Genomic DNA, 25532 nt, shown 5'->3' with positions numbered 1-25532 from the left:
TTATGATATTCCAGTAACGAAGCATTTCAGCGCCTCTGAATTCACGAGCCGTGGGCTACGGATAGAAGTAAATCAATTTAGAAAATCTTCTAAACCCGCGTAGAAAGACCATTCCCATTAACTTTTTTAATTGGGGGTAAGTGCGGAGAAATGACGTTTAAAAAGCACGTTTGACTTTTAAAACCTACTGTACAAGTAGTAAAGGAGACGCGATCAATTAACCGGTCAGGAATATCCCACAAGAGGTATGAGACCAGTATATTAAGCGCACCTAGACCCGCAACATGAAACTCGTATGGTAACAACAAAAACAAAAGCAGCGTTTTATTAAATTGAATGTCACCACAAGAAAAGCTTTCGCAATGTGTTCATATTAGAGCTCGAAAGTTTTCGTTCGGTGTGTTCGCGTCCTTTAGGCATTCCCCCTGTCCCTAGTGGCTAACGATCTCCCCGTATGATTGATTCCATCAGCGTGACTATCTAGCTGTGCTTCGGAAATGGAACGGTGATATATTCCGCGGCAGCGGCGGATGCTCCTACGTCATTGCTCGTGATGCTCGTATTAGATATGTGTTTCACGATTACTAATACATGGCTCTCCATGACGCGTGGCTCCCACCGCATGGTGTGCCTGCTGTAACGGAGTCACATGTTCGATTTGATGTAACTCGCTACCAAACCGAAGCATCGAGGCACTGATGAGTCAGGCCCGGACAGCCTTCTGGGTTGTACTTTGCTATTGTAATAATAAAAAGGGTGCGCAGGCATTCTACCATCTGTATTGGATGCATTTAACCTGAAGCTGGATTGTATTTTGACCACTCCTGAGAATTTCAGTTGTTCTGTTGAAACTAAATGATTTAGCAGGTTTCTGTATAGTTTTGATGTAATAGGCGCATTACTTAAATTGCTTAATGATAACTTAAAGATTGAGGAGAATATTCACAGTACAGCTCCAATAACATAAAATTTAAATACGGAAATTATGCACCGCAAATTTTAGTGACAACTGTGCATGAAGGTTAAGCGAGATATCAGTCATGGGCCTTTTTAAGCAACTATTCTAACAGTCACTGTAGTAATTTACAAGAAAGATGAAAAGTGCAAAGCAGGTTATTTCATACTCTCACCAGTGCACGATTTCACTTTTTTCTTTTTCTTTAAATTGTGTGGATGAAAAGCAGTATGGAAGCAGTTGAATCAGTCGTATATGTAAAATATTTTTAGAGTTATTATATTTTACATCAGTGTTACATTTTCATTGTTTAATCGGGCATTCAGAGCACGTATGAGGTCGGTCACCGAAATAACTGACCTGACGTATAAATAGCGTTTGTTGTTTCAAACAAATAACTACGGTGGTATGTGCTAACCTTATGAAGCTCAAGTCTGACTGTTGACGATGGTACGTTCTTTAGTATTGATTTGGCAGCCATCAGTGGTTAACACTCTCAGCGAATTTGTAAACATATATAGAACTGCTCGTGGTAACTTTGTTGACTCCCACCTACAGAGGGAGAGATTAGCCTTCGTAAGAAAGTAACAGATATTAGAGCTTGCACGGAAAGATTTATGTGCCATTCTCCCCACGTGCTATTCCAGAATGGAACTGTCGAGACATACTCTTAAAGTTGTTCTATGAATACTGTGCCAAACACGTGTGAATTGTAGAATTGCCGTTCAAATGGTTCAAATGGCTCTAAGCATTATGGGACTTGACATCTGAGGTCATCAGTTCCCTAGAACTTAGAACTACCTAAACCTAACTAACCTAAGGAGATCACACACATCCATGCCCGAGCCAGGATTCGAACCTGCGACCTTAGCAGCAGCGCGGTTCCGGACTGAAGCGCCTAGAACCGGTAGGCCACAGCGGCCGGCGGAATTGCCGTGTAGAAATAGATGTAGACAGACGCACTGGACGACAGTCACGTAATTGTTTTAGGAATTAACGGAGAAAGTACACTGATAAACCGTGGTATTGCGTACTCCAGGACCATGTGATGATACGCAAGTCGGGAGTTTGGAGAGCGAGAGCGAGCTACCTTCACTGTGTCGACTGGTCCTCAAAGCCGTTGCATCCGCCCGGGAGAGAACAGACGCACCTGGCCGGGCATCAGCGACCCTTCGGGCGGCGCGTTTTTGCCTGCTGGAACAGAAAAAGTGTGTCCGGCGGCGGAGGCGGAGGCTGCTGTGAGTCACGGCAGTGGCGTCTCCCACGCCGCACGCCGCGCCTGCGGAGCGCAGCTGCAGCTGTAGCTGTGGCAGCGGCTCCTCGCCACCGCGGGCGTGCGGCGCGCTCTACCAGCCAAGCGGCAAGTTGGTGGCGCGCGTGCTGCTCTGCACCTGCACCGGCCACAAGGGTGGCGTTAACATCCGCAGCAAATATCTGGCTGTGCCTTATGCGAGCCTTAACAGCGAGGTGGCGCACTGGTCAGCACGCTGAACTCGCAGTCGGGAGGACGACATTTCAAACCCGCGTCCGGCCATCCTGATTTAGGTTTTGCGTGATTTCCCGAAATCGCTCCAGGCAAATGCCAAGGTGGTTCCTCGAAATGGCACGACCGATTTACTTCCTCATCCTTGACACCATCCGAGCTTTTGCTCCGTCTCTAATCACCTCTATAATTTGAAGCTCTTTTTGGGGACAAACAATCCCCCTTCTATAGTGGTTTTTTAAGTTTTCCTTCTGTTTTTAGTTTCCCCACATTTTTGAGTTTCGCTCCCATTGCTGCTGGTTTCCAGTTTAGGTTTTTTTTTTTTTTTTTTACCTTTTCCTAAGTCACAGACCGGGCGCTAATGACCAGAGCAGTTCTGCGCCCTAAAAACCATTAAAAAAAATCACCTCTATGTCGACGAGACGTTAAACACAATCTTCCTTCGGAAAAAGGGATGTAGAAATAAGTGAGCAACGGAAGAACACTGTCACTTTTTTCATGAGATAGAAAAAAGGGTCGCGGTCATCAGGACCGTACAATCTGCCACTGCTCCTCCCCCTTCATTGACTACGTGCTATATTTTTGAAATGTTTTCTTTCCCTCTGCGCCACCTCATCCCCCCCCCCCTTCCTCCTCCCACAGTGGAAAAATATCTTCGTGAGCTATTTTTGCTACACATATGTTACTATTTTGTTAGAATATTTAATGAAAATATCGTTTTGTTGGAACACACTGCTTCAGTGGACTATATCGATATAACAAAATAAGAGTAAATAAATTACGGAATATATATATATATATATATATATATATATATATATATATATATATATATATATATATATATATATATATATATATGTGTGTGTGTGTGTGTGTAAGTATATATGTTCCGAATCTCCTCCTTACCACTTGGACCGAGTTGACCAAACGTGGTACACATCATACCTTACTGTCAGGCAACAATCGCTGTGGGGCTTAAAAACCCACTACATATCAGTTCCAGAGGTACGACGTCATAGAAAATCGGATCCGTGAAAAATTACCGCATCATGCATGACGTTAACTTTTCTTCTGTGCTACTAACTGTATTCGCAGTACATTTCGCAGGCAGTATCCACATATGCCGCTGAATATACCTTCACAAATGCTTGATTGAACGACACATAGTTCAAGAGATATGACGTCATAAATATTGGTATTTGTGAAAAAAATACTGCGTCGTCCATCAAATTTTTAACATATTTATCCTCTACTGCTAAGACACTCCGATAGTCGAGTCTGCTTGATGAAATCCCTGACACGTCGCAGCGCTTCTGACAGCTTTCAACTGCGACGTGCAAACGGCAGCAGTGTGTAGAGCCAGGAAGAGACGTTCGAGTAGAGGCGTTTACAAAAACAGGTCGTAGACAGCGAAACAGCTGCGTCCAGACTATAGAAACTGTCTCATAATACGAAAGGTGTTCTCACGAATATGTGGAAATTAAAGTTTTTCGTTATTACACTGCAAATTCAGATTTTTTTTATTTTACACGTCTAGTTCCGTAGGACCAATAACAGGTAAAATAAAATGTTTATGAACCCAAAAAAAAGGCAAGCCATAAGTTTATGTAAACGCAATCAACAATACAATATAAGAATCAGATTAATTTTTCAAGAAACTCCTCCACAGAATAGGAGTAGTGACCCATTAGAAAACCCTTCAGTTTCGATTTGAAACCACGTCGATTACTGCCAAGATTTTTGAATTCTTGTGAATGAAAATGGATGTAGCAGTATACTGCGCATCTCTCTGCGTGAGTCAAGGAAGTGCGATGTAAATGTAGATTGGATTTCTGCCTAGTATTAACTGAGTGAAAACTGCTGATTCTTGGAAATAAGCTGACATTGTTAACAATAAATGACTGGAAAGAATGAAGAACGAGTGGTGAATTCCTTTTATATTACTCTCAAATGATATTTTGTAGCCGGCCGCTGTGGCCGACCGGTTCTAGGCGCTTCAGTCCAGAACCGCGCGACCGCTACGGTCGCAGGTTCGAGTCCTACCTCGGGCATGAATGTGTGTGATGTCCTTCGGTTAGTTAGGTTTAAGTAGTTCTAAATTCTAGGGGACAAATGACCTCAGATATTAAGTCCCATAGTGCTCAGAGCCGTTTGAACCATTTGATATTTTGTAATATCTCAGTGAATAAAGATTTAAAATGTTGCTTTCGGTGACGAATGGACTGAAAAGTTAAAAATAGTTTGGCAGATTAAACTATGAGCAAGACCGGAACTCGAAACTTCGACCCATGGATTTCACATCCAAATGCTCTGCCTAAGTTTTGTGTTAAAAGTATATCACAGTGCTGAAATATGATGAACTACAAGTTGTACAAATATTGATACGAAATTTAACAGTTATCAACAAATCGTTCATATTATTTACGTAAAGGAACATATTAACTAAGCGATACTAGTTGTTATTTTGTATCCAGAAGCATATTTTTTAAAAAACACTTTAATTGATTTTAACGTGTTGTTGCAGAAAATTATTGTTTGAAATTATTTTAGATGTGAATTAGATAATATAAAAAAGCAGAATTGCAACGACTCTCATGTGTGAAGATAAGAGTTTTGAGGTAATGGACTGAATGATTGGTTCAAATGGGTGCTAGATGAAAGTAATCCGTCCAAATTTTTGTGAACTGAACTGTATCCACAATAATAGATGTGAGCTCCAGAACATCAGTTTCTTCGCCTTCACTTTCAAAAATCTAAGCTACACCAAGGAGTACTTTGTTCTTATTGCATTCTCTCATACGCTATCGGATCAAAGCTTTGGGGCGTTATGTGCTGTCTACAGGAGAGGAACAGCCTGGAGACGATGAAAGTTTTTAGCATGGGAATGCACCCTATCATAAAGCAGCATCCGTGAGGCAGTGGTGTGTGGACAATAGCATTCCTGAAAAGGACTGCTCCGCTCAGAGACCCTTCTTAAACTCAGCGGAAGACCATTGGAATGAGTTAGAAAGTCGACTTCGTTTCGGATCCCAGCGGCCATCACTACCTTGTATGCTTTCAGCTCTTGAGGAAGAATGGACTGTCATTTCTCCACAGACATTCAGATACATTCACTAATAGGCGTCCTGATCAGTTGATGTATAGTCTCAGAGGAGTCTGCATTTTAATTATTTTTGCGATTTAACTTGATTTTTGCGCCTTTTTCCATCAGGCGATCTGGCTTGAATGTAAACTCACCACGTTTTCAGTTCATAACTTGCCTCGAGAATCATACGCAGATAATCGAGCACTGACTGTCTATACCTGGCTCCTAAATGAGATCTGTGACTCCAGTGTTGCAATGGATAAAAATCGATAAATTCCGATGTATCAGTGTTATCCAATTTGGTGAAAAAAAAGTCGTGCAAGGAAAAGGCATTGTGTTTAGTGTCAGGGAAAAATTTCCAATCCTGTCCCCAAACTTTGTCGACGTTCACGATATTTACGGTGGTACTCGTGATGATATTGTTCTTCAAGAGGGATTCACGACTCGCCCACACAGCTTTACTTCGAGCAGTATCTTCCTCCTACCTTCCATACTTCACAGAAGTTCACCAGCGTATCTTACGGGTTGCAGTATTCTTTATCTCCTTCGACCTCTCTGTGCTTGGGTTCTCGCCACCCCATCGGTATAACACAGATCGCATTAGCGGAAAATGAAAGGTTTACCATCTGCAAAAGGAGTGACGTAAAATACCAAATCTGCATCACGCAGTGATACTGAGCACTAAAAGAATTGATTCAGTTTATCGTGTCGTTCGCAAAATAGGAATCATGTACGAGGAATTGAAACCGGGAATAGGACTTTCTCAAAGAATTGTCTTTTGGTTCGAGCGTCGTAATGGGATAGTAAATAGTGCGGGCGTACCATGACGAGGTCGATGAGCATAATTTTGCAATTATCTCAGATTCAGCGAGGTCGTGGTGCGGGCCTGCAGGAGGCCAAGGGTTCTAATGAAGAATTGCCCAACCTACTAAGCGTGAGGTGTTAACGTTTGTGTTATTGTTACAAGCAGTTGCCCAAGAAAGGTGCATCAGCTGGTCATCCTTGTTGTACGCATTAGCGGTATACGAGGTTTGACTAAAGGAAACTAGACTGTTCGCATCACTAAGGAATTATTTATTAAGGGACTGTTTTCCAGCCGTGAACTGTATCTTTTCGCGAAGACATGTCATCGAAAACTGTCAGTTCAGTGGCAGCGGATTGGCTGTGTACTACAATCATGTTCTTGCCATTCGTCGGTAAATCTCTAGTGCGAGAAAAGATGCAGACGAAAAGAGACTTATTCTGCGAATTTCTGTTCTTAACGAAGTGAATATTCAGCTTGTGTTGATTCCCTTCAAAGTATAACAAGTTAGCATTCGCTGCTTCCACTGCTCAAAACATTTCTACACGTTGTTTTTCGCAAAGTTTTTCTTGGGTTCAGCCGTTTGAGTCATGCAGCGGAGCACAAAAAAAGTCGTGAAACCCGTTTTACACGAGCAAGTTATTTCTCCGAAATGTTAACTCATATCAAGTGAGTCTACTGCAGCGCCCCTTGCGTTGTTTTCCTGTGTTGAATCTCGCCTGTCACGAGTGCCAAAGTGGCGTGTTGTAACAACTGCCTGCTGTGCCGTTTGGAACATGAACGGCGAAAGCGAGGTTATTAGATACCATCCTTTTCACGAAGAAACTGGCCAGTTGCGAGTAGGACTCGCGATCTTTGGGTTCCGTGCGGAGTTAAATTATGTATACAGATAATTCATCCATTCCGGGAATCGAGAATCTCCACAATTTTTGCTTTTTTTCGACGGTCACACTGGCAAGATATCGGTCCCCGGGGTACCAAGACTTTAAAAGTTTTAATTTCAAGTTTGAAGTCGAAAAACAAGTGACATTTTTTTCGTTCGACATAAAAAAAATTAAAAATATTCAGATTTTCCTCTAATTGTGCTGTAAAATATTGTTTCTTGTCAAATTTCGTGATTCTAGGTCAACGGGACGTATCCTATAGGTTTTTTTGAGTGAGCCTGCAAGTATTGAAATATGTGCATAAGTGGCCGTATTGACTTAAAAGCTTAAAGCTTTTACACTACCATAGGACACTATACCTCGGTGTATGACGTAACTTTTAACCTTACACATATGTCTGTTCCTGACAAAAAGGGTTCTTAACAGTCGGACGGGTAGACGGACAGACGGAGAACAAAGTGGTACTACAAGGATTCCGTTTTTGCTGCCTGAGGTATGGAATCATAAAAATCGAAGTATAGGAACAGGATGTAGAACAAGTAACGATAATAGAGTTCATGAACGACCAAACTAAAATCCGTATTGGATGTTCTTGACAGCGGTCGCAGAGTAAATTCTCTACGCTCTTGAGAATTGAAACAGCAGGAAAAGTGTCGTTCAATCATTTCAGAACATCTAAATTTTTCAGCTCGAGAAAATATGTGCTTTCAAACGCATCAAATTATATTTGGAAGGCAATAACTATTGTCTTTTTACTTTATCCTTTTTTTCCCTAGTTTTCTTTCTTGTTGATAGTATCGAAAATTACCTCATTTTTCTCGGTAAACATATTCGACTTTTTCGTTGTTGAAACAATATTTATTAATAAAAGTCCATCCATTTATGTTCTCATTTGTGCACAGTGTAGGCTTTTCTTTGTCCCGGTATTTTAAAACGTAAATTCCTTTACCCTCTCAAATATTTCGTCTCTTTTTGGGAAAACACTAGTATAAAAAAAAAAATTCGGCCCTCGTGTAACATTTGCAAAATGTCATTGAAAACAAAACAGACAAAATGGTTTAAGAAGACGCACAAACGTTAAGTCCGTGTGATAGCAGGAGTGAACTCGGCGAAAGTAGATAAACTATTGATATTAGCAGACAGCGTCTCAAATCCGTGTTTCTGCGCACGCGCATTCGGCAGCATATTCGATTTTAGAACTGCAAACTCGATACAGTCATCTGATAATTGACTTCACTGTTTCATTTGGGACGTGGTTGGCCGCTGATTCACATGCAAGTGCACAACGCGCACCCATTCCGGTTAGTCGATTTTGACCAGAAAGTCACTTTCGTAGCATGGACAAACCGTCCACTGCCACTGACAAGAAGTTGAAAGCTTTGGATGAAATTTAGTCACAGCGTAAGAACACTTGCGCGTTGAAACAACTGACAAAAGGTTCATCAGTAATGCGCAAAGTCTTTTTTTATATAAAATCTTCAAATTGCTAACTTGACTCCACTTCCCGGAAACAGATTTTGAGTCCCCCCTCCCTTTCTCTTGCAGTACATTTTTTGACAGTTACATATTTTTCAGCCGGATTGCATACCGCGCGAGTTAACGAGTTCCCACACCACTAAACTACGCCGTTGACCATGCTCCGTTTTTTATAGGCACGTAATTGGAGTCTGATATATTGTTTGCAGTGGGGGGTTACACTTTTTATCCCTCTGCCCACATCCGCAGCCGAGGAAATGAAACGCGCTATGTTGTGACAGTCCGATAAATTAGACAGACGTTATTAAAGCGGTGGAGCGCCTAAAAGCGATACATTTTGCGAGATTTCCCGGTAAGAATTCCCATTATGCCCAGCTTTAAAATTTCGTTTTGGGTAATGGAAAGCTTCGAGTGTAAGTACTGCCTCGAATAATCACTATTTATCCCCGCGAAGAGGTAAAAAAAAATGCTATCCCAAGTAAGTTTACAGTTATTTTGAAGTAGACTTTCATGGGGTGAATATTTTAACATTTAGGGAAGAAATGAGCGGAATAAACTCATTCTTTTTATAAACGAAAAAGCGTGTACCTGCAATACTATTGTGCACACTGGATGAGGTTTAGGGTTTTATATAAAAATATGTAGAGTTTTCCTATAAGTCTACTTACAAAGTTCCGAGAACGAACTTTTAATGATGAGTCTAGGGGCATTCTACAGATCCCAGTGTATCACTCCATTCCTAAACAGAGCAGAGAAATTACCACGTAGTGCTGCCAGCTATGGGGCATAAGTAAACAGAATGGCATAGCAACGGCTATCATGAAAATGAAATAGATGCATTTTCAAAAACATTACAAAAACCAATAGCAGACAGACACCCAGAACATACAAAACTCAAGTATATGCCGGTACCACATAGAGGAGTCATTTACTACAAAATAGCCAATCTGTTTAGAAACAGAGATAGCAGGATCACTTTTTCCACCTACATCAACTTGGGAAAGAACCTGTCTCGTGGCGTCTCAGACTAAACAGAGATACTAAGCAAATTAAGAATTTATAAACTTCTATGCCATCATTGCAACAAATACCACTGTGGCCAAATGACCAGAAATTTTAAAATTCGTTTTAAAGATCACGTTGACCGATTCAGACCTCAAGAAACTAACAAATCAGCTATAGCGAAACATTTGGACGAAACAGGACATAGTGTTGAAATAAACAACGATCTGAAAGTACTGTGTACTTCAGAAACATGCTTCGACATACAGATTATAACAAGACGGCTTTCTCAATACCAACCATTTCTTGGAGTAAATGGAAGTATGCATCCGTGGCCAAAAGTTGAAAAACGAGATCCTAAATGAAATCTTCGCTAACTTAAATACAATATTCCTAAAATAGAACATTCATAAAAATTGAGATCACATATAAATCTAGGTCCCAGAAATGTTTGTTATTCTTTTCAGTAATTTTTATACTTTCATTTTTGGTATAAAATTTCAAAGCCTCTCATTTTGTAATATCTTTCGTCGGCCAACATCAGTGATGTGACAGCACGATGTGCAAAAGACATTGCAAGTTACTGACAACACCAGGATTGACATATCGATAGTTAAATCGAATCAAGCTTCGTTTTGACACATTTTGTTTTCCTACACTGTTGAGTCGATTGTGACAGCGTGTCTTAAGTTTCTTTTCGAAATTTGTGAACAATGGCTAACAAGTTCAAAAAAGCGATAGAAATGTATATACCAGAAAACGACATAAGAAGACAGCCATTTCGTTAGAACAGAGTGAGTGATTATTTAAAAAGAAACTGTTGTGATCAGTAGACTTCTTAAGGTATCCGCAACACTACGAAGACTGTACACTTTAATATCTATGTGCACTTCTGCTAAACGTTTTTGTACTGCTTCTATAGCCTGATAATGTCTGGCTCGAAATATTTTACGAATTAAATAAATTAGGTAGCCAAGAAATATTCTGACTGATAGTGGTATTTGAGAAAACCTTTTCATAAGAGCAACGCTACCGCGGGTGGTGGTTATTTTTATTTGCATGTAGCGAGCCATTCCGATGAATGACGAGTGCATACAAGATGGGATGGCAATCTCAGCATCTTCGCGAGAGGAAATATCTACTTGGGTGCGACCGCCGACCTGGTTTGAAGAGGTGCAGAAGCCCTATGAGGATACGTTTGATAATGAAGTTCACTCTGTATTACAAAACAAATAAAGTGTTCTTTTAATATTCATTTGCTGTTCCATAGCCGGACTCTAAGGTTGAAAGTTATTGTTGACAAAGGGTTCTTGTTATAAGAGACAATAGGTGAGTCAGGAATTCAAGATGAACTTTTTATGTTATTTAATGGTGGAGTGAAATAGTGGTGTAGCTTTTGTTAAAAGTAATAGAAGTGCAGTGAAGCTGAGAGTCAAAGAACAGCCTTACCAGAGGTTACGGTCGCGAATATGAGGAGGCAACGAAGACGCTCGTTATTACGTTTCGGAACGACGGAACTCTTCGCCACATAATAGGACATGAGTGGTACTTCACTTACGGCTTTTATTGAGAGACACAAAACTCTTAATGGGTGGCTTGGGTGTGAAGTCTAATAACGTGCTCCAAAACTTGGCCAGGTTGGCAAGAACGAAGCCAACGTTTCACGCCGCGTGGCGCCGGCTCGCCAGACGGATTTCACGCCTTCTGCTCAAGGCTCGTTTAGGCGGTGGCGCACTGGCTGTAAAAAGCGCCACAGGTCACGGCTAGCGGGCGCTGGACTGACGAAGACACTGGCGCCACGAAACGTGTCGGACCACAATAACCAAACGACTGAGGGCGTAATTTGGTCAGACAACCTGCCGCAATGAAGGGCTATGCTTGTGTTCGCCAAGGGCAGCGGTCAAATCCGTGTCCAGCGATCTGGAAAAATGCGTTTCATGAGTGTGCAAACGTCTCGCTGCTAGATACCAGCTTGTGCCTCGGCACTAAAGACGCTGACATCGACCTGATGTTTACATTTAATTTTCCTTCTTTATTTCCAAGCCATGTTCCATGTAGACAGACTTTCCAATCACATTTATAATGCTTCAGTACCATGCGTCTCATTTTACACACGTTAGTGCACGATGTTTGCGTATGCGAACTTCTTTTTTTGATAAACTTCCTTCTAACCATCCTCGAATGTGATTCATGATAAAACGCATCGCTCAGAGTTCACATCGTTTTCCGCAGTTAATCCGAAGTGTCGCGCTGTATTCGTAAAAGAAAGATTAGAAACTGCCAGACCGAGAGCTTTGCACACAGAAACATAATGTCCCAACAGATGTAACATAACATAACAAACACCTGCGTCTGAAGATGAAGTGTGTAATTCTTGGAAACGCGACACTGGAAACAGTTATGATAATGGAAACTCTTTTATTACTAAGCAGTTTGTAATTTCATTAAAGTGCAGGCCTGTCTTTCAAATGTCTAACCCACACAAGGATAACAGTGTATAATTGTGTGAGTTCTAGGACTTGCTTTTAAAGTGTTTATTTCGAAAGTAAGATGCCAATAGTTTAATGGGAAAACTGAGTTAACAGGCAATGTAACTGACACACTCTAATACGGCACTAATAATTTTTGAGAACATATCTCGTGGAGAAACAGTGGTCCGGATAAAAGTACTTTAAAATGGATTAAAAAATGTCTGTACTGCAGTAAACCATTTATTTACAATGGTTACCGGTTTTGGTCGCAATATGACGGTCTTCACACCATTTATACTATGATGGTAGGCGGTTGCGGTGAACGGAGCAGGTGTTACGACTCCACGAACGTGAACTGCTGAAACGTTCGTGCTTATTCTAACAATCATTTCAGGGTCGGTAAAAATGAATGTTAGGAGGATAAAGTCTCCTGTTTTAATTGGGATAGTACCTTTGCATTTGTTCCGAGACTGATCCGATAGGCAGCTACGCTTTGGTGATGTAATATTGGCTATTAACGACAAAGTTTCCACGAGTCTCGTGGGCTAGGGGTGCTTGCCTAGTCTATATCCTAGACTTAGTGAGTTGATTTAGCAGCTTGATTGGCTGAAAGGCCTGAATGTTTAAGCAAGTTCGGGAATTTCGCAAAGCTAGCTAAATCTGGGAGTCGATCGACAGTATCCGGTTGCATTACACGAGTTGTTGGCCGTCGAGGGTGTTTGGTGGCATTACTGGGTTTCTGGTATCTGACGTCGGTAATTAGTGTTTCACAGTAATGAAATCATCCTGGAGTACCGACAGCCTATAAGAAATAGGTGGTGCACTTATCATGTTAGTTCGTAGAATCGTTGTTCCTAGATACAGGGAAGTGCTTCGTTGTCCTGCTCCGAGTGGGAGGAATGAAACCAACTGTTTCGCTGCCCAATTATTAGAGGGTTATAGAAGGGGAAGAAGAGAAATGAGTGAATGAGAGGGAGGAAAGGGGACGTAGAAATAAACGCAAACGACTGCAGGAAAAGGAAACAAAATAAAATGTAGTAGAAGTATGGAAGGGGGAGGGGAGGACAGTGTTACGGAGCCAAAACGTCCGCGGTAATAACTGGTCCTCGCACGTCATACCACATCTGTTATCAGATTAGATATGGAGCGTGGGCTGTCAGAGATATGAAGGCATGCCGAGATATTAAGGGTGCCAACTAGGCACACCCAACGTATGTTCGTTAACGAGAGCTTTGGCCTGCTGTAATGCTTGTACATCTACTTTTGTCGTCATCCGTAGAGTTTCCTTGGACAGAAAGCGTTAATTCCTAAACTGTGGCTGTTAAGGGTACAATCACGACCAGCCACGTCTCCAAAAGTGTGGCCGAAGTCGTTTCAGTATTTATTTAAAACAATTGTCAGTGTATTTTCCTGACGAATGTAACATGTTTTCCAAAACACAGACGTTTGTGATCCATGGGAAATTAGCAGTCCAGGGGCGACGATGGTGCCCTCTGTGCCTCAGATTCTCGGTCGTACCTACCCTCTTTGACTTCTTGGATTTCCATCTAATATCCTTTTTGCTGTTGCTGTGTCCCTAATCCGTGTCAAGTGCCGCTCCCATCTCAATATAGCTGATTTCAACATTCTTCTTATCGGCTGGTCTTTATATCTAATGTATCTGACACCAATCCTCCCGTACTTATACTACTCTGTGCCTCATTTGTCGTTACTCACACAAGCCTTAACAATTTCCCAGGAGTTCCTAGTTCAGTCAAAGCACGGTACTGTAGTAACTACGTATTTGCTGTCACACTGTATGTTCTGTTTAAGATTAACTGAGTGCTTTGTACTTCGTGACAAACGAGAGAAGCACGTTTAGGTGGGGTCTGCCCTCTGTTTTATCTGATGATGAGACGAGTGTGGTAAAGCTTTTAAAATTTTGTAATATGTTTAGAGCCTGGCGTAGACTTTAAAGCTGGAGTTTTTATTGTGTTGCAGACTGGCTGGTTCACACGTGAATCTTCCAGCGATCAGCTGGCTGCAAGTGTCTGCTGTCTTCTTTTAATACTCGTACATTACATTGCTTATTTCCTCTTTTACCTAGTGTTGTCTTTGACACTTATTTTCATTGCTTTGTGTGTGTGTGTGTGTGTGTGTGTGTGTGTGTGTGTGTGTGTGTGTGTTTAAGTTTTCAAGACTTCCTTTACGTTTTTATTCTCAGTTCTCAAATTAGTAATTTTATTTCCCCCACACTCGTCTCATTACGTTTTATTATGGGTGCTAAAGACCTTGTCGTGCGGTCTCAAAACCTTATCATCGTCTATTTAAAATTAGTATCTAGTTTCGTAAACTTAATCTGATGTTACTTCTTTTCTCAAAAGAGAGGACACGCTTCTCTTATTTGATAAAATTAAAATATATTTTCTTTGTTTTTAGGTAAGTTGCTGTCTACCTTGGATCAAGTCTTACTTCTTTTTAACCTGCCGGTATTCAAGTAAGTATAATTTAGCTCGTAATGCAGCTGCAGTAGTTTTAGAAGCTCCTACAGTCTCTGTTTGCGCAATGGTGAGCGGGAGAATCCACAGTATGAATGTTGACTCTTCATTGTCGGTGTTATTGTTTCGTAGTTGTCATAAATATTCCACGTTCGTTATAAGAATTGTCTTTTAGTCTTTTGTCAGTCTATCTTTACTATTGTTCTGATGTCATTTTCGGTTATAAAATTTGTCATTACTTTCGTCTGTGCGGGAATCTTCTGAACCACGGACTTTTTTTGCATTTCGATAGCCCTTGGCCAAGGGACCATTTGTTTATCAACAGAAGGATCGTCTTACTGTAACTATCCTATAGCACCGGGCAGCGTACGCAAATGGAGCAAATCGGTTGGTTCTCTTTGCATTAGATGTGATCTACAGTGTGCCTTAAGGGGCAACATTTAAATTATGGAGGTTCCTGAGAAAAAAAAAACAAAAAACAAAAAAAAAAAACGTTTTTCACGTTCTTTCTACATCTACATCTACATCTATACTCCGCGAGCCACCTTATGGTGTGTGGCGGAGGGTACTTATTGTACCACTATCTGATCCCCCCTTCCCTGTTCCATTCACGAATTGTGCGTGGGAAGAACGACTGCTTGTAAGTCTCCGTATTTGCTCTAATTTCTCGGATCTTTTCGTTGTGATCATTACGCGAGATATATGTGGGCGGTAGTAATATGTTGCCCATCTCTTCCCGGAATGTGCTCTCTCGTAATTTCGATAATAAACCTCTCCGTATTGCGTAACGCCTTTCTTGAAGTGTCCGCCACTGGAGCTTGTTCAGCATCTCCGTAACGCTCTCGCGCTGACTAAATGTCCCCATGACGAATCGCGCTGCTTTTCGCTGGATCATGTCTATCTCTTCTATTAATCCAACCTGGTAAGGGTCCCATACTGATGAGCAATACTCAAGAATCGGACGAACAAGCGTTTTGTAAGCTACTTCTTTCGTCGATGAGTCACATTTTCTTAGAATTCTTCCTATGAATCTCAACCTGGCGCCTGCTTTTCCCACTATTTGTTTTATGTGATCATTCCACTTCAGATCGCTCCGGATAGTAACTCCTAAGTATTTTACGGTCGTTACCGCTTCCAATGATTTACCACCTATGGCATAATCGTACTGGAATGGATTTCTGCCCCTATGTATGCGCATTATATTACATTTATCTACGTTTAGGGAAAGCTGCCAGCTGTCGCACCATGCATTAATCCTCTGCAGGTCCTCCTGGAGTACGTACGAGTCTTCTGATGTTGCTACTTTCTTGTAGACAACCGTGTCATCTGCAAATAGCCTCACGGAGCTACCGATGTTGTCAACTAAGTCATTTATGTATATTGTAAACAATAAAGGTCCTATCACGCTTCCCTGCGGTACTCCCGAAATTACCTCTACATCTGCAGATTTTGAACCGTTAAGAATGACATGTTGTGTTCTTTCTTCTAGGAAATCCTGAATCCAATCACAAACCTGGTCCGATATTCCGTAAGCTCGTATTTTTTTCACTAAACGTAAGTGCGGAACCGTATCAAATGCCTTCCTGAAGTCCAGGAATACGGCATCAATCTGCTCGCCAGTGTCTACGGCACTGTGAATTTCTTGGGCAAATAGGGCGAGCTGAGTTTCACATGATCTCTGTTTGCGGAATCCATGTTGGTTATGATGAAGGAGATTTGTATTATCTAAGAACGTCATAATACGAGAACACAAAACATGTTCCATTATTCTACAACAGATTGACGTAAGCGAAATAGGCCTATAATTATTCGCATCTGATTTATGACCCTTCTTGAAAATGGGAACGACCTGCGCTTTCTTCCAGTCGCTAGGTACTTTACGTTCTTCCAGCGATCTACGATAAATTGCTGATAGAAAGGGGGCAAGTTCTTTAGCATAATCACTGTAGAATCTTAAGGGTATCTCGTCTGGTCCGGATGCTTTTCCGCTACTAAGTGATAGCAGTTGGTTTTCAATTCCGATATCGTTTATTTCAATATTTTCCATTTTGGCGTCCGTGCGACGGCTGAAGTCAGGGACCGTGTTACGATTTTCCGCAGTGAAACAGTTTCGGAACACTGAATTCAGTATTTCTGCCTTTCTTCGGTCGTCCTCTGTTTCGGTGCCATCGTGGTCAACGAGTGACTGAATAGGGGATTTAGATCCGCTTACCGATTTTACATATGACCAAAACTTTTTAGGGTTCTTGTTTAGATTGTTTGCCAATGTTTTATGTTCGAATTCGTTGAATGCTTCTCTCATTGCTCTCTTTACGCTCTTTTTCGCTTCGTTCAGCTTTTCCTTATCAGCTATGATTCGACTACTCTTAAACCTATGATGAAGCTTTCTTTGTTTCCGTAGTACCTTTCGTACATGATTGTTATACCACGGTGGATCTTTCCCCTCGCTTTGGACCTTAGTCGGTACGAACTTATCTAAGGCGTACTGGACGATGTTTCTGAATTTTTTCCATTTTTGTTCCACATCCTCTTCCTCAGAAATGAACGTTTGATGGTGGTCACTCAGATATTCTGCGATTTGTGCCCTATCACTCTTGTTAAGCAAATATATTTTCCTTCCTTTCTTGGCATTTCTTATTACACTTGTAGTCATTGATGCAACCACTGACTTATGATCACTGATACCCTCTTCTACACTCACGGAGCCGAAAAGTTCCGGTCTATTTGTTGCTATGAGGTCTAAAACGTTAGCTTCACGAGTTGGTTCTCTAACTATCTGCTCGAAGTAATTCTCGGACAAGGCAGTCAGGATAATGTCACAAGAGTCTCTGTCCCTGGCTCCAGTTCTGATTGTGTGACTATCCCATTCTATACCTGGTAGATTGAAGTCTCCCCCTATTACAATAGTATGATCACGAAACTTCTTCACGACGTTCTGCAGGTTCTCTCTGAGGCGCTCAACTACTACGGTTGCTGATGCAGGTGGTCTATAGAAGCATCCGACTATCATATCTGACCCACCTTTGATACTTAACTTAACCCAGATTATTTCACATTCGCATTCGCTAATAACTTCACTGGATATTATTGAATTCTTTACTGCTATAAATACTCCTCCACCATTGGCGTTTATCCTATCCTTGCGGTATATATTCCATTCTGTGTCTAGGATTTCGTTACTGTTCACTTCCGGTTTTAACCAACTTTCCGTTCCTAATACTATATGCGCACTATTTCCTTCAATAAGAGATACTAATTCAGGAACCTTGCCCTGGATACTCCTGCAGTTTACCAATATTACGTTGACTTTTCCTGTTTTTGATCTCTGAGGACGGACGTTCTTTATCAACGATGATAATGTCCTCTCTGGTAAGCCGTTAGGTATTTTATCGTTTCGCCCAAGGGGGGGTCCCTCTAACCTAAAAAACCCCCGTGTGCACGCCACACGTACTCTGCTACCCTAGTAGCTGCTTCCGGTGTGTAGTGCACGCCTGACCTGTCTAGGGGGGCCCTACAGTTCTCCACCCAATAACGGAGGTCGATGAATTTGCAACCATTATAGTCGCAGAGTCGTCTGAGCCTCTGGTTTAGACCCTCCACACGGCTCCAAACCAGAGGACCGCGATCGACTCTGGGCACTATGCTGCAAATATTAAGCTCAGCTTGCACTCCGCGTGCGATGCTGGTTGTCTTTACCAAATCAGCCAGCCGCCGGAAGGAACCAAGGATGGCCTCAGAACCCAAGCGGCAGGCGTCATTCGTTCCGACATGTGCTACTATCTGCAGCCGGTCACACCCAGTGCGTTCAATAGCTGCCGGAAGGGCCTCCTCCACATTACGGACGAGACCCCCCGGCAAGCACACCGAGTGCACACTGGCATTCTTCCCCGACCTACCCGCTATTTTCCTAAGGGGCTCCATAACCCGCCTAACGTTGGAGCTCCCTATAACTAATAGGCCCGCCCTCTGTGACTGTCGGGACCTTGCCGGAGAATCGGCCACTGGCCCAACAGGCGAGGCATCCTGTGGTGGCTCGGAAACGATGTCATCACCACTAGGAAGCACCCCGTACCTGTTGGAAAGGGGTAAGGCAGCTGCCACGCGGCCAGATCCCACCTTCGCCTTTCGGCCAGGCACGCGCGAGCCCACCACTGTCCGCCATTCACCCTGGAGTGATGGCTGACCGGTAAGATGCTCACTGCCGGAAGACGCAGCGACATCAGGGGTTCCATGCGATTCCAAGGCCACCGAAGTAGGCATAGGTCTCACCACAGTTGCCCCAACGCCACTACGAGCCGACGCCTGCGCCTCGAGCTCGATGAGCCTAACAGACAAAGCCTCCACCTGCCCCCGAAGAGTGGCCAATTCTCCTTGCGTCCGCTCACAACAACCACAGTCCCTACACATGACTATGTTTACCCTACAAGCGAACGGTGTACTCGCCTTATTAGCAGCAGGAAATCGAAGTGCTCTCTCACTGACGGTCTAACCGACACTGAGCTGTTCTAACCAAACAAACAAAAGCCTGTACGATACGAGGGTCGATAGCAACGGCGATACTGTACACTACACTGTTATTAAAATAAACGGTTGTGTCTAGTAGGCACTCAAACACGCAAGAAATTACAAAAATAAAATAGTAACTACCCAGATAACTGAAAATAAGTGATCCATAAGCAGCGGATATCTAAACAATTAACCGCAGCAAATGGCGCAAATTTTAACGGTATATTCTCGAGGAAATTTGCTAGAAGGAAAATTTTTATCTGTTATCGAGAAACATCACAAAAACATGGTTTTTGGGTATCAAAATCGATCCGCGCATTCCAAGACGTCTATGCACATCAAATGGCTGTAATTTTTACGCTGTATTCCCCTAAGATCCCGATCTCGAACAAACTTGGAAACTTTCTCCGTATCTTCATCCGTTTCTGGTAACCAGGAACACATTTATCCTATTTGTCCTCCGATAGGAGTATTTTTTCGGTGGTTCTTACCATTAAAGTTTGCACTTGTAAGTTGTAGTGTATTCAAATTTCATTGTGTGGCCTCTGCTTGCTAGAATTATTTCACGCCTGCAGATAGGCAACCGAATGAACAGCTTTGCAAAGCGTGCTGCTTTCGCGCCTTCCCATACAATTTGTATCAATGACTGGTCGCACGCATTGACGTTGTCCTTTCACGAGAGACGCGGACGTTGAACACATATGAGTTAGACTTAAAGAGACGCTCTATACACTGACGTGTGTCTGTTTTCTGTGTGTCTTGTAGTTTTGTGCAGTTGTCTTCTGAAAGCCCAGACGCATATGAATAACCGTCTATGTCCCACCTCTTCCCCAGTTGAAAAACGGAACGGCGAGAAATAGTTTCCCATTTTGTTGCTTCTGGCTATAACATTAATTAAATTAACCATACATTTTCTTCGGAAAAAACTGATAGTGATACGATTAACGCTGCGTTCAGACTCCTGTCAACTTCCGTAATACGTCTTGCTCTTTGGCGAGAGAAAACTTTCTTCTCCTTTGTCGAGGTAGTATTTACAATAAAACACGATGCGTAGGCGAGGTATTGGACTACTGTTCCGTGCCCGCTGCAGGAGATATTGAAATTCACTGCCTACTCTAAATATTTGTCTCTGCATTCAACGCATTTCTGCTGTTCATCTCAGTGGAAACCGCAGATCACGAAAATGTGCAGAGGGACACAGGAACCCCACAGCATACTGCAGCCACTGATGTCGGATGGCGTAATTACAATCGCCGCGGAGGGCGAGGCATCCTGGGAGGAATCGTGCCTGCGTTATTGGTTTCCATCCGCGAAGAATTTCATATTACGATGCATCCCGAGGCTAGGCTAGCTCCGCAATTCCTGCTCCACTGTGGGGGACTGTGTGGCGAGTCCCTGGGGCACAGCCGCCTGGGGGAGGCTGCACTCCGGTCCCTGCATCTGCCACGCTGCCCACCTTCGGCTCACTGCGGCCGAGTGGGGCGCTGCTTCGTTTCGTAATCTCTGTTTATAAACCCACAGTAACACTGGCTGTTCAAGATTCCTATGCATGCTTTCTCTGGGTGTGCCTGCGGCAGGGTTTAATTTCGGCCGGAACGGCGTTTTGCCACCTCCCATTATATATATAGTGACTCACTGGAACAAGTGAGCCCTGGAGATTAAAAATAGTACACATGTATTACAATCGCAGCGTAACTGTAAAAGTTGAGCATCGTTCCCGAGTTGTGATCAGTACATATCGGTAAGCTTCGTGTTGAATATTTTGCTTACGGCTGTTAGCTACCTCAAAGATCAACAGTATATCCGAGATTATCGAGCTTCGTTCGTAATATGGGAATGCTCGTGTTTAAATCTGTTGCTTATTTGCAGTAGTGAATATGAACTTAAAACGATAGATATGATGTAAATTGAAAAGGGGGGGGGGGGCAAGGAATGGAAAGGGAGTCAACTATTGATGTGAGGTGCATAGGGACTTTATGCGGAATAAGCGGGAACGAGTGAAAATGTGTGTCAGACCGGGATTGGAACCCCGGATCTCATGCTTGCTAGGCAGTTGTGTTAACCACTGCGCCACCGGGACGCACTGTTTATCGCAGTTGCTCGAATCGTCGCGGCATGCCTCTCGGCCGACCCACATTCCCACCTAGTGCCACCTATCCATGTCCTTCGTGCTCGCAACTTTGGAATTCCTGCCACCGAGGGTGGCGGATTCATTGCCACCGAGGCGAAGCATTTTGTGTCCGAAAGAGCAGACATCACGCATTCGTATGAATCAATTCAGTTCTAATGAATACGAGTAGAAGACAAGATTTACAGCATGTACTAAACATCTAACTCCATGCCTCATGTCACATCGTGTTTTGTTTATCCTAATTCTTTGGGAAGTCGAAAGTGTACGTGACCCCGGTGGGCCGGGAATATCTTCGTCGCCCTTTATCACTAAAGGCAATTAATACTGGACACACGTTCACCGAGCAGCTAAAATGCAGCTGTTTGAACGTTGCAGCAATTGAAAACATGACGTCATAGTCACGGACACTACCGACTTCTGCCGGTATATGACGAGCAGAACTAGGGAGCAAAATAACACTGCTATTGGGACAGACTGTAGCACCTGTTGTTTATATTAAATCGTACGGTTTTAGAATCCCGAATTCCGGACCGAGCGAGGTATCCCCGTCCGGCTATCCAGATTTAGGTTTTCCGTGGTTTCCCTAAATCTCTCCAGGCAAATGCATGGATGGTTCCTTTGAAAGGGCACGGCCGATTTCCTCTCTCATCCTTGCCACAATTCGAGCCTGTGCTCCGTCTCTAATGACATCGATGTCGACGGGACGTTAACGCCGGTATCTTTTCCTTCCGAATTTCAGAACAATATTTTGTAAAAAAATGATTTCTCATTGTAAGTTTTATCACAAGTTTTCAGAAGTGGTTGAAGAGACGCATTCTATCACCTAAAATTTTGGAAATTAAGTGCTGGCCTAAGGGAATACTTTTGTCCGAGTAAGTTTTATCTTGTTGCAACTGTTTTGCCTTAGCGTCTTGTTACTACTTCATATAAATTTTATTCGTTCATTACGGCGAAAATGCGTAGATACTTCAGAAAGGAAGTTGTGAATGCCGACCCACGCTAAGACCATTGCGCTACAAGAGTAGTGCATTGTGACAAGAGAGGGTATTTTCCTGGTTTCTTACAGACATTGGTAGGGATAACACTGTGCGAGTGAAATGGCGCGGCAACTGGCAATGTACTCCAAAGCTGAAGTATGCGGGACATTATGATTCTTGTGGGCAAAACATCTAATTTACACAGATTCATCGTAAAATTGTGGCTTTCATATGGACCACACGCAGTGCCGCGTCCAGTCGTAGTAAAATGGTGCCAACAATTTGACCAAGGCCGCACAGTCGTGGGCGACGCTGATCGAGAAGGAAGGCCGTCGACATCGATCACAGGCGACCATGTCCAGGAATCGATACGCAGCAGTCGCAGAGTGACTATCGCCGGCAGTGTCAGTAGGCAGTGTTCATTTCATCGACCGAGGTCATCTGCAGTATCGAAAGTTGTGCTCAGGCGTGGAAGGGACAAAAGTTATCGATGTATCAAAATATCAACAACTCTTCAAAACAAGATCGATATACATCGGCAATATTTAAATTATCGGTATTTCGATTAATCGGCATTTTATGTTTGATATCGGAAGCGATATTTTGTTGTCTATCTTCTCTTGATTCATAGGCATTATAGTTCTCATCAGTAGATTTCTTGCCCATTTCAACTGCTACCAATCTTTGCAATCTGACAGTAAATATCTTACAGTGGACTTAATTTAATTTCATAATCAGTACTACAAATGAACACCAGATTTGAATATAAATGTATCTACACCGCATATTTTCGAAAGTTTGTTAGTTCCGTGTGTAATTTCGACCATTGCAAACGATAGGTGTAAGTCGCAAAATGCACACATTAGGTGACAGCACTGCATGAGAATGGTGTGAATTATTACTTCCTGCTCGCAACTTTGAGGCAACCGCCTGATTGCGTGGATCAAGAAAAGATAGACGAGCTGTAAAAGTAACGTACACTCGGAACAAAAATCATACTCATTACAGCACTGGTGTTTAATGGGAAATGGACTTTGTTGTCTGGAACGTGTAGTCGTCATTTCACATCTGTCTTGTCAGAAATTGTTCATAAATACTTAATACGCCAAGCCTCTTCTGTTTCGTCGAAAAGAGCGACTCCCTTAGTAAACTCGGTTGTGCTAGATAACAGAAGCAGACTGACTGGGCAACATATTAAACAACGAGTCCTGTTAGTGTCTATCGGTGATGATTATAGGTTTCATTAATTACTTTTTGCAAATAAGTGATTTTATAGTACATTGTATGTCTTTTATTGGTTAGTGTTGGATATCATTTCTGCTACTTCGACCAGATTTTTTTAAAATTCCTCTAAATATTGAAAATATCGACCGATTTATCTAAATAATGGTATATTTGTCTCGATAAAACAGATATATTTCTGTAATATTGATGCAGTGTATATACCACGTATTTAGGAATATGCCCATCCCCTAGCTCACGCTGTGTTCCGCGATCAGTGTGACCTGCACGCAAAGACGCAACGCTTATAGTGTCTGTGGACTCCATAGAAGGCAATAATTTCGTAACCTGCATCATTACGGGCGGTGAGAAAAGGGTCATCATTTCACACCTGCAACAAAGACATCGTCTATGGAGTAGAAACACATCACCTCGCCTCTGTGAAAGAAATGCAAGGTTGTGCCAGCAGCAAGGAGGAGCTTTATACGGATACATTCATTATACAGATAGTTTATGACAAAGGGCTCAGCCGTTAATGGCGATTCGTATTCTGCAACACTAACATCGTTGCGCAACGGCATAAAGTAGGAGAGGTGTGGAGAATTAAGCAAGGCATTGTTCACGTGCACGGCATCCGACGCACCTCACGTCGTGCACAACACAAGCTTTGCATCAACGTGTTCGATCATGCACTGTGTGATTTACACCTTTTACGAAAGCTGAAAGAACGTCTAGGAAAAAGACATTGTCCGACGATGAGGACGTCCACACAGCGGTTGTCGAATAGTCCCGTGATCAAGGGGCAGAATTCTATCGTCCAGGAACTAAACGACTGCTACAACGTTCCGACCGCTGTTTACAGTGTGTTGGTGAGTATGTTGAAAAATAGTGACATGCATCTGTGTCATTTTCAAGTGTAGTGCAGCATTCTGTAAAAGTTACTACGTCAGCCACAAGAATAAGCACCTTACTTTTTGAAGTCCCCTCGTAATTCCCGTTGGTGACTGCTTACATTTTTTTGCGATGGAAGTTCCCAAAGTTGTTGGTCTGACATAGAAATGGCTCGAACGTCGCTATAATATTGTGGTCGTTGGAAACTACGATTCTACAGGTGGTGCACAGTGAAGTTTCTGACACGAAAATTTGGTTATTTGTTTGTGGCGATCGTGTGATCAATCAGAAATTGGGGAAATTTGTGGTAAGTTCCTGTCAGACCAAACTGCTGAGGTCATCGGTCGCTAGGCTTACAAACTACTTAATCTAACTTTAACTTACACTAAGGACAACACACACACACACACACACACACACACACACACACCCATGCGCCTTAGATCGCGCGGCAGTCAATCAGATGCAAAGATTTTCGTGAAAAGTGAATCTTACGTAATGGCGAGGTACAATAAAGTACACGTCTGGCCATTAGGGTTACAACACCTAAAAGCAACAAGCAACGAACGCCAATTTGGCATGAAGGCTACTGCATGCTTGCATACGAAAATGGTCAACATTTCAGTGAAACCACACAAAGAAAGTAGGAATAGCACCACCAAAATTCTGTATCTAAGGAAGGAAGAAAGAATAGGAGCGGGTTGGGGGTGGGGCAGAGAGAGAGAGAGAGAGAGAGAGAGAGAGAGAGAGAGAGAGAGAGAGAGGGGGGGGGGGGGCTTAAATAAGAAAGCGTAACTTTCTAAAAATGTGCTGTCTAACTACATTTTCTCCCCGTTTTATTATCACAGCTTCGTTCCTCAGAATCCGGATCTTTAATTTCCGGCTGACTCCGCCCTGGTACCACCTTCAGCACTCCCTCATCACTGAAAATAGAGAAGAAGGTTTAGGAGGCAGAAGCAAGGAGAGTGCTGTGGTTAGCTATTGTTCATGAGATATACGATGAATCGAAGCAGTTTTCAGGTGACTTTGTTGATAATCACTTTTCGAAGTTGTTACCTACGCCTTGTTTTTTCTTTTGGCGTGATAAGATACTTCACCAGCCAATGAATTACGCCAAATTTCGTCGACTCGAAAGTGACATCTAAACAACAGACAGCATCCGTGATTG

General features: G+C 42.6%; 1 protein-coding gene across 1 annotated transcript in view; it reads left to right on the top strand.

The window, feature by feature from the left end:
- The window catches only part of LOC124594664 (leucine-rich repeat and calponin homology domain-containing protein), a gene marked incomplete at its 5' end in the record, with an annotated part of 256146 nt that overhangs the window by 82776 nt on the left and 147838 nt on the right, over window positions 1-25532 (top strand). Inside the window, one exon of the mRNA XM_047133034.1 lies at window positions 14580-14637. Coding sequence (XP_046988990.1) covers window positions 14580-14637 — 58 coding nt within the window. The remainder of the gene's footprint in view (window positions 1-14579; window positions 14638-25532) is intronic.

Source organism: Schistocerca americana, chromosome 2 (assembly GCF_021461395.2).
Source record: "Schistocerca americana isolate TAMUIC-IGC-003095 chromosome 2, iqSchAmer2.1, whole genome shotgun sequence".
Classification (NCBI taxonomy): domain Eukaryota; kingdom Metazoa; phylum Arthropoda; class Insecta; order Orthoptera; family Acrididae; genus Schistocerca; species Schistocerca americana.
The sequence above is the reverse complement of the archived record's forward strand: the minus strand, read 5'-3'. Positions and strand labels throughout refer to the sequence as shown.